We start from the raw sequence: 9,912 nt of genomic DNA, 5'->3' as shown, positions 1-9,912 counted from the left end.
CTGACCCCAGGGTGTGGGTTTGTCTGTGTGTGTGGGATGGGTGTGTGTATGCATGGGGTGGGGTGTGCGCATCCCCAGCCCTGCAGGGTCTGTCCCCCTGGGGTGTGGATTTGTGTGTGTGTGGTGGGGGATGGGTGGGCGTGTGGGCCCCCGGCCCCCCAATGTGGTGTATGTTTGGGGTGGTGTGTGCGCACCCCCGGCCCTGAGGTGCGTGGTGTGTGTGTGGATCACTGCGGTGGGGGGGTATGTGTGTGTGCCCCTGGCCCTAGGGTGGGTGTGTGGGCGTGTGTGCACCCCGGCCCTGCGGTGTGGGTGTGAGTTTGCGGTGCGCCGGGATACTGGGCGGGAAGGGCTGGCACCGCCCCTTGCATCCCGCCGGCCGCATCCCGGCTGCCTCCCTCCCTCCCGCCGACCGCGCTGCACTGTGGGCGGACGGACATGGCCGCCTCCTGCCCGCTGTCCCCCGCCTGAGCCGCCTCCCTCCCCACCAGCCCGCCCGGCATGGAGAGGAGCTCCAGCTGCGAGAGCCTCGGCCCCCCGGCGGCTGCGGCGCGGCGGCCCAGCGCCGACTCGCTCTCCAGGTAGGTGCCGCCCGCCCCCGGGGTGCTGCGGGCCGGGAGCAGGGGGTGGAGGAGCTGCGGGCCTGGGGCAGGGTCGAGGGTGGGTGACTGGACACTTCCCTGGCGCGGGCGGGAGCCCAAAGTGAAGGGCCCAGGTGCAGCCCTTCACTGCCTTGCCTTCGTCTTCGCAACCTGCTTGGCACAAAGGAGAGGACCTCAGCTAGATAAAGGATTTTGGCAGCTGCTCGGCGTTTCGTGCCGTTTTTGACCAACGTGTGGAAGGCGGCACCAACTTCACAGTTTTATGCGGCTGCAGCAGACCGCCATCGGAGACAGTTTGCACTTGCTGATGTTGTTTGCACGAATATTTATGCCGGTGAAACTCCGGCGAGAGCGCGCGTTGTCTCGGCGATGTGATATGGTGAGGATGGTGTCTGACTTCCAGCCTTCCAGCATTGGCTAACTTCTCCGTGTTTGAGGTCACCACCTTGGTGGTGCTCTTTTAGCAGGGATCATGCGCGCATTTCCCTTGGTTTTTAAAGCAGGTGCGCTGACGATGCAGAAATCCCGTCCCCCGGCATCTTCCCGACGCCCGTGCAGTGCGTTAGCCAGCTTGGGACCTTTTAGATCCGCCACAGTGACCCACGGAGAGAGGACAGGTGCCTACTGGAGCGACGTAGACCAGCACTAAAGGGGAAAGGGTCGCTTTGCCAGAGGGTTTCACGGGGGAGAATCAGGGCTAGGTGACATGTTGGGTAGCCAGCTCGTAGCTGTATGGGTCTAGAGGAAAAGGCAATCAGGACTCATAGTAGAGATGGTATCTTTTATTAGACCAATAAGATTTTTGGTCTGCAAAAAAAATTATTTAATTGCAAGCTTTCCAGTACAAACACCCTTCATTAGGCATTGGAGAAAGATTGTAAAAGTTCTCCTGGGAAATGCTAAGGAATGCTAGTCTGTGTCAAGGTTAACTAGCGCTAGTGATCAGTCACATGTTTGGGGTTAATACCCTCTTAATAGGCACCAGTCAGACCTGCCACTAGAGGGCTGAGGAGCAAGGCTGGGTGAGGGGTGGCATGCCTGCCCTGCTCGCCAATTCTCTAGCTACAGTATAGGCGAGGGAGGAGGGGGTAAGGCCATTGGTGATGCAAAGGGAGTGCATGCAGGTGCACGTGCAGCCCCTGAGATTGGCCGTGCACCCCATGGAAGCACCAGCTGTGAAACTGGAAGTGCCGGCAGAAGTGCATTTCCGGTTTTGCCGCTGGTGGTTCCGGGCTTGGCGATCAGCTGCTGGGGACCACCCCCCCATTGGTGATATGGTGCTCCCCCCCAGACTCAGGAGGCACCAGTTGCCCGTAGGTAAGGCCCTCCCATACTGTTTCAATTGCTCCTCCTACCCCTTGCTGCCCCAGATCCCTTCTCTACCCTGTGAGCAGCCTCTTTACTCCTGGATTGCCTCTTCACCCTCAGATCACTGAACGGCCACTCTAATCAGCTAGAGAGCAGTGGTGGCTGTGGCAGTGGGGAGGGGTTTCCCTTCCCTTCCCGCTACCAGGTTTCCTACAGCCTGTGCTGCCCCATGCACCCTGATCCATCCCTGCTGGGCTGCACAAATGCCTGGCAATTCTTTACCTCGTCCCTCGCCTCTCCTTCAGTTGCACTGCTTGGTGGGGGCTGGATCTAAGTGAGTGGGGGCAGTGTGGTCTGCAGGGACCCCAGGAGCAGGCAGGGAGGGGGTACCCCCACTGGCACCTCTGCTACTCAGGCTGATTGGGGCAGCAGGACAGTGATCTGGGGGGTGGAGGAGCTGATGAGGGGCAGAGCAGTTGTGGCAGGGGAGTGATCTAGGGGTGGGGAAGGCAATTGGGTAGGGGGAGCAGCAGATTAGTAGCTCCTCCCCTCCTTCCCCCTTTTCCCCTACCCACTCCATCTTCCCTCCTGCAATCCTGCCTCTCTCTCCTGACTCCCCTACCTCCATCCGTTTTCCCTCCCTCCACCCCATCCCCACCCACCTGTTACCAGGCTCTTCCCAGCTGTCAGTCATCATGCAGTGCCTCCTGGGATACTGGAGGACTGAAAATGGTTTAATCTTAGGTGAACACTCAAGCACAGCTCAAAGATAATCCTCACCCAAAGTGGCATAATATTAAGATGCATTTGTTAATGAGCCTTAATGTGTGATCATTCAAGTTTTAAGTGCTCTTAGTATGATCTTAATTGTAATGTGTAATCTCACCTATAGGTGTTTTCAAATAAAGTGGATCAACTGTGCTGGACTGTGTCCTTGCACAGCTGATCTGTTTTATTGGGTGAAATGCATGTTGCCCGTTGTCCTTGCATGTTGAAGCTGTGGGGTAATGGGTGTCGTGTTCTGTGGGCCTGAGGGACTCAGACCTGCATGTCCCAAGAATTCCAGCACAGGATCAGGTCCCTCAAACCCTGACTTTCTTGACTTACTGAGATGTGCCCAGGAGATCCTGGGAGTACATCTGCACAAGTGGGGAGAACAGACAGGCACTCTGAGGGCCCTGATTCTGTCTCGAACTTCCTGGGGTATGCAGGATCAGGCCCCTCAAACTCCCAGACCATCTGCCCAGGGCAGCTGGAGAATGTGGGTAGCTCTGGGCTGCCTGCACTCTTGCGCCATAAAGCAAACAGACATATGCTACTAAATAGTAGCACAACTTCATACCACCTGAATCACAGTCACTATTTGTGGTGCAACAATGGCTATGGACATCTGTTTGTTTAGTCTTGGTGTTGCCTTAAAGATGACATCCATTTCCACCCATAGATACTTACTGACAGCAGGAGTAGTGAAACTTGGGGATCTCAGGTTTCATTTCAGGCTGTGGAAGGGAGCATGCTCCAGAGGATATAAACTCGTTTGTCCCAGTCCTTTTGCTTACCCATCTATGACTCTTTCTCTTTACACTCTGCCTACCTAGGTAGTCCTAGTCTCCTTAGCTTTGGCTTCTCATCCTTGACTGTTCCTTTGGTGTTCAGTTGTTACTCTGTTTTCATATTTCCCATACTCACTGGTTTCCAGTGCTCCATCCCTGACATCTCACTTCAGTCTCTTTGCCCAACTACCTTTAGTTGCCTTGGCCTCCTCGTCCATCTCAGTCTGTCCCTTCCACAGAATTACTGACTCCCAGCTCCATTTTCCCTTCTCCCCTCCATGCCAGCCTCTATTCCAGGTTTATTCCCCTTCCTCTCCGTAGTGCTTTGTCACAGTCTACCCCCCACCTTGTCCTTTCCTGCAGGTCTGACTCATCACTTCTGCTTGCAAATAAGGCAGCCTGGGCCCAGCTGTATCATTCAGACCATAGGAGAAATAGGATTCTTACTTCAGGTGCCAAGGCTCACAGCCTGCAGTTACTAAAAAGGTTCTCAACCTTTCTAGACTCAATTGACCTCTCTTTAGACTCAAGGCAACCCTTGAAAGATACCAGGTCGTAGCTTTCATTCACACAAAAAATCAGAATGTTTTTGACACTGTGGATTCGCATTGGAAAGCTCTTGGTTTATCTTGTGAATCATTTATAGGTGTTTGCACACCTAACAGTACCAATATGGAACAACATCCCATAGTACCCTTTAAATATGGATGTTTTACACCCTTGGAGCTGAGGAAATATAGTTCATGTGCTCAGCAGAGGCAGATTTTTGTCGCTGTATTCCTGCAGATTCTGTCTGTATTGGGCATGCTCCAGGCTGGGTGCATCTACTCGTGTGATAAGGCTCTTTTTCTAACGCGCATTAAATTTAGTACCTCCAGGGTGAGGTACTTAAGAAATGGACATTAGGTTGTCTTAATGTACAGTAATGAATGCGTAATGTTTTTAAGGCACGCTTAATATGCAGTAGTAGCCTATTTTACTTCATGTGAGCATAATTGCATGTTTTTTATGTGACGTTTTAATGTGCATTAAATAGGCTACACATTAAAGTGCGTATGTAGATGTGCTCACTGAGTCAGAGCAGGACTTTCTTTACAATTACAGCTCTTAGCACAGTGACTGTTAACCAAGGGGATGCAACACCCTGGGGTACTGTGAAATCTTTCTAAGGGTGCTATATTTCCAAGCGTGTTTGGGGCCTGGAGACACAGGCAGGTGCTTGGTTGGTTTTGCAGATCTCTTCTAATGTCTATTTGTGCCTGCATAATTTTAAATATATGGCCGTAATTGTCTAGATTATTTTTTCAAATTTTGATGGGATTTTATTTTAAAAGAAAACAGCCAGGTACAATAGAACTTAGTGTTTTTCAAGCTACTAAAGATGCACCTGACAAAGAAAGTAAATTGTGAAACAACAGAAATCTCACTTCTCACAGTGCTTCTCTGAAGTAAACATTTGGAATCTTCTTATTTTTTTTCTCACTTGTCCTGTCTAGATGGGGTTGCTATTGCGGATCCTGGCTCTCCATGGACTTTGGTCATATGTATCTTCTTTTTCCAACTCCTTCTCTCTTGCGTCCCTCTCCACTATATCTCTCCATCTCATCTTTGGTCTTCCTCTTCCCCTTTTCCCTGATAGTGTCATTCTGGGAACTTCTTTTCCCACGTATTCTTCCAGACTCCTTTGAACATGTCCATACCGTGCCATTCTTCTCTTTTGTACTTTCTTAAATGCCTCCACTACCTTTACTGATCCTCTGATGTAAGTACAATATTCCTCACTTGAATCCATCTTTGTCACTCACACATCCATCGGAGAAATCTTACCTCTGTCACATTCAGTCGTCTTTCTTCAATTTTCTTCAGGGGCCATGTCTGCACTCTGTACGATGTGCTGGACATGCTTTTCCCTTCAGCTTCACTGATGCTTTCCTGTTGCATAATAATGTTATCACCAGTTTCCATTTTCTCCACCCAATTGTTATTCGATGGTCCAACTCTTTATCTAACTCTGCATTCCACTCAACGGTTGACCCCAGATATTTGAATCTGTCAACTTTTTAAACATGTTTTTCATTGATTATCACATTTCCAATATCGGGTACCTCCAGAGAAATCACAGTGCATATATTCCATTTTGGGTCAACTAAACTTCATTCCTCTTCCCTGCTAGCACTTCTCTCGATGGTCCAGTCCAGCTTGCACTTCCTCTAGACTCTCAGTGTAAATGACTATATCATCTTCAAACATCATAGTCTAGGGTGGTGTCTTTCTTACTGGTTCAGTAAACACATCCATCATGACTGCAAACAGGAACTGACTCAAAGCTGACCCGTGATGTACTCCCACCTTCACTCCAAAACTCTTTGTCTCTCCTGAATTGCTCCTCACTCTTGTTGTACATTTCCAATGCATGTCCTTTATGGTTCTGCCAAATTTTTATGGCATCTCTTTAACTCCCAGGCACTCCTATATTTTTTCTCTGGGTACGTGATCATAGGCTTTCTCCAGGTCAATAAGAATGAAATGGATATCTTCGCAACCTTCCCTGTATTTCTCTATCATCTGTCTTAGTGCAAAAACCAGATCCATGGTATTTTCCCTCAGCACAAATTTGTACTGACCATCCAGTGACCATCAAAGTCCTTAACCGATTCTGCACTACTCTTTCCCATGCTTTCAAAGTGTGAGAGGTCCACTTGACTCCCTAATAGTTGCCACAATCCTGGACATCATCTTTTTGCTTGAATACTGTCACCAACACACTCACTCTCCATTCATTTGGCATCTTTTCCATTGAAAATATCAATTTAAACAGCTCCCACAGTATATTGATTCCTTCTTCCCCCAAGACTTTGCAAACTTCCACTGTTATATCATCAGGTCCTGTTGCTTTTCCATTCTTCATTTTGTTCAATGCTCTCTTCACCTCCATTCTGTCAGTCACCATGCCTTGGTTTTCTGTGGCACTTGCTCGCAAACTTCTTGGGTTTTCTTTGTTCATTAAATCTTCCGAATATTTCTTCCACGTGTCTTTAATCTTTTCTTCATTTGTCAACAGTCTTCCAGATTCATCTTTGATTATTCTCACATACATCACATCCCTTGTCAATCTCTATCTTCTTTTAGCAATCCTGTACACTTCCTTCTGGCCCTCTTGTGTTTCTAGCCTTTGCCACAAATCGCCCATTGCAGTGTTTTTGGCCTTAACAGTGGTCCTCGTTGCCCTCTTCCTCCCCGCTTTGTATGCTTCAGAGTCCAGAGGGTCCCCTGTATTTTTCCATTTCTTACATTTCTCCTTCTTCTCTGTTACCATTTCCTGGACCTCCTCGTTCCACCACCACGTTTCCTTCCCAACAGGCATCTTTCCAGATGACACTCCACAGAGTGGAGCTTTTGCCGCTTTCCTGATTTTATCCGTTGCCTCTGGCCCCCAACTTTCAGGGACTTCTATTTCTTCAATCTGTATTTCTTCCAACATTCTTGCTCTGAAGGCCTGTTGTGTTTCGTTGTCCTGCTGCAGCCTCCATCACTTAATTTTCTGAACTTTTTGATATTTAGTATGCTTCACTCCTTTTATTGTCATGGCCATGATGGTAGCCATTCTATGTTGCATGGTAACGTCTTCTCCTGGCATTACCTTGCAGTCTTTCACCTCTTTCCAATCCCTTTTCCTCACTAGCAAGTAATCCACCTGAGTTTCTTTACCTCCGCTCTTGTACATGATCAGATGTTCTTCTCATTTCAAACACGTTCTTCCAGAAATTGCAAGATTGAAAGATACTGCAAAGTCTACTAAACTGTGAAAGAACAGAAATCTTACTTCTCACAGTGGTTCCCTGAAGTAAACATTTTGAATAAATCTCCATATTTGGTTTTTGTCCTTAATGCAAGAGCCTAACAGTTCATAAGGGGACTGAGGAATGACAGTTATGTATGAACTCCCATGGAGTACTTGTAGAACTGGGTTTCATGCCAGTGGCAACCCTTACTACAGTATTTCATTTTCTCTAGCTATGTAGTTTCAGTATTTTCTTTTCTAGTTCTTCTGAGAGAACTTTACATTTTTATCCTTGGCATTTTGATAGTTTTGCTTGAAATGTCAAGCAGGATGGTTTACATTCAGTCTATTTAAAAAAAATCTGAGTCTTTCTGTAAATTAATTTTATTATGGAAAGCCTTTGGGATGCAATTAAAAATGGTGGACTACTACCGAGCACAGGGGGCAAGCTTTCTTGCTCACTGAAGAACCCAGTTTATTTTAATGATCTATTTGACTTATAAACATACATGGCCTTCAGTACCCTAGAGTCTCCAGTTAAATTGTTTCTTACAGCAATTCTGATTTTAGGAGAATTACCAAATGACTTAAAAACTAAATTTTTGAACTTGATGTGGTCATTTTGCTTTAACAGAAGTCACACCTAACGTGCAAAGTTGGGGTATCCAAGGAGTGACAGTCATCTAGAAAGCAGGTTCATAACTAAGCAGATGACATGAACACAGTCCACTGTTAGATTTTTAAAAAGATCTTTGTCCCATTGAGAAGCAACAGTCTATTTAGATACTCAAGCATCTATCTATTACACGAGCCTGTTTATCAATTCATGTTTCCTGTGTGAAGTTATGGAGGCAATTATATATAAATGAAGAGACAGCATTAATGTTTGAGTCTTGTACGAAAAAAATCCAACATGTAAGAATAAATATGGGTCTAAGTAACAGTTGTTTAGAGCAGGGGTGTCTAGCTTGTGGCATGTTTCACAAGTAGCTTGGCCGTCTGTGTGTATGGCTGGCAGCAGACTGGAGGGAACAGGCAACACATGGGTAGGGAGCAGAAAGCAGAGCATCTGGTCAGGCAGGAGCAGGGGATTGGAGTGGCACTCACGGTGCAGGGCTAATTTGTGGCACGCTTGCCAAAAAGGTTGGCCCATTATAGTCTAGAGAGAGAGTTCTTACGCTACAAGATTTTGTTTCCAGGGGCAAGCAAGTAATGTGGGAAGTGGAAGTAGGGGTAAGGCACCACAAACATTTTCCCTTCTTTTTTTTACACTTTCGTACGAAAATAGTTATGTTGCTTGTCCTTACAGTTATGTGGATAACTTCAGAAATGAGTTTAAAATTAATGCACTGGAACCTACCTGAAGCAGTAGATCTGAAAAATGTGAACTGCCTCATTCATTTCTGTAAAGGTTTTGTGAATGGCTGACATGATTAAAGATGACAGTTGAGGAATTCTTCCCTGAGGATTAGACTAATGGGAAGGAGCTGGGTTTGTAATCCCTTTGCTGAGGAAGGGCTCACTAAAGCCAGGTTACTACCAGACATGAAAAACCCATTTACTAAGTGTTTTTTGTGATCAATTTATAGTTTGAACATGAAGATGTTTGTTGGTTTTGGTGCTCACTAAAACACAAATATCCATTGCTTCTTTCTGTGCTATTTGCATACGATTCTTTACATGCATGAATCAGGATTTCATAAGATTTTTAAAAACAAATTTAGACTGCTTGAATTTTAACAAGCTACTTTTGCCTCTGAGAAAATCTGCTGTGCCTACAACCAATTAGCAACTGAAGACAGTCTCATTAATCAGTCATGTTAATACAGGAAAAATAAGTTACTACACAATTGAAACTGAGCTATATTTTGTATGCAGTTCCTTCGGGTATGTTGATAAGGTAGTGTGGACTGCAAAGTCATCTCTTGATTAATTTGTAGAGTAGGGAAAATTCATTATGGAGAATGAGGAGTCTGAGAGGGAGCTGTGAAGATAGTCTAGAAGGAGTTTGTCATATTGGAAAATTTAGGAACCAGTGATGGAGAGAAACTGTAATCTTCCATGAATCCAGCAGCTGTCTTTAATAGCAGTCTGAAACGTTTGGGGGTCATCTCCCACTTTCAGGTGAGGAACCTTCCAAACATCTGAGAGTCTGAGGTCCTGTTTCTTGGATGTTCATCTTCTCTTGTGTCTCTGTGAATCCTTTCAGTCCATGTAACTTTTTTTTAACTACTATATGGTAACTATCTCCAAGGAGATGTATTTTTAGAAAGTGTGAAAAAATCCAGTTAATGCTCACCCACTTCTTTAGTTCTTGTATTTTTCTTAAACCAGAGTTGCTTTAGGGCAGGGACAGGCAATTATTTTAGCTAGAGTGCCACTTAATGAATTTTGATGAGCTGTTGAGGGCTGCACAGGTAGCCCTGCCCCTTGACAGGTGCCCTGCCCTGTGGTTGCCATTTTTGGACCAGAAGTCCTGCCCCTAACCCCTGACTTAAGTCCCTCCCCTTGTCTTGGAAGTACTCTTTTTAGGGGGGGTTGCCATCTTGAAACTGGAAAAAAAATCATATATTAAAATCAAACATCTGCTATAATATTTTAATTTTATTTAAAAAATACTTTGCCCTGATTTTATGTGCACTTGTGTAGTAGAGGCTATTACATAACA

The 9,912-nt window shown here is 46.2% G+C and overlaps 1 protein-coding gene across 3 annotated transcripts in view; it reads left to right on the top strand.

Moving 5' to 3' along the window:
• The first annotated feature begins 404 nt into the window (after nt 1–404).
• Nucleotides 405–9,912, top strand: part of MTMR2 (myotubularin related protein 2) — a 93,403-nt gene continuing 83,895 nt past the window's right edge. The window contains exon 1 of one of the 3 annotated variants that reach the window (XM_019524449.1): nt 405–581. In XM_019524449.1, coding sequence (XP_019379994.1) covers nt 502–581 — 80 coding nt within the window. In that variant the 5' untranslated portion in view covers nt 405–501. The remainder of the gene's footprint in view (nt 582–9,912) is intronic. The other 2 variants (XM_019524446.1, XM_019524448.1) reach the window with 2 other exon arrangements.

This window comes from Gavialis gangeticus, unplaced genomic scaffold, assembly GCF_001723915.1.
Source record: "Gavialis gangeticus isolate Ggan-Ray unplaced genomic scaffold, GavGan_comp1, whole genome shotgun sequence".
Classification (NCBI taxonomy): domain Eukaryota; kingdom Metazoa; phylum Chordata; order Crocodylia; family Gavialidae; genus Gavialis; species Gavialis gangeticus.
The sequence above is the reverse complement of the archived record's forward strand: the minus strand, read 5'-3'. Positions and strand labels throughout refer to the sequence as shown.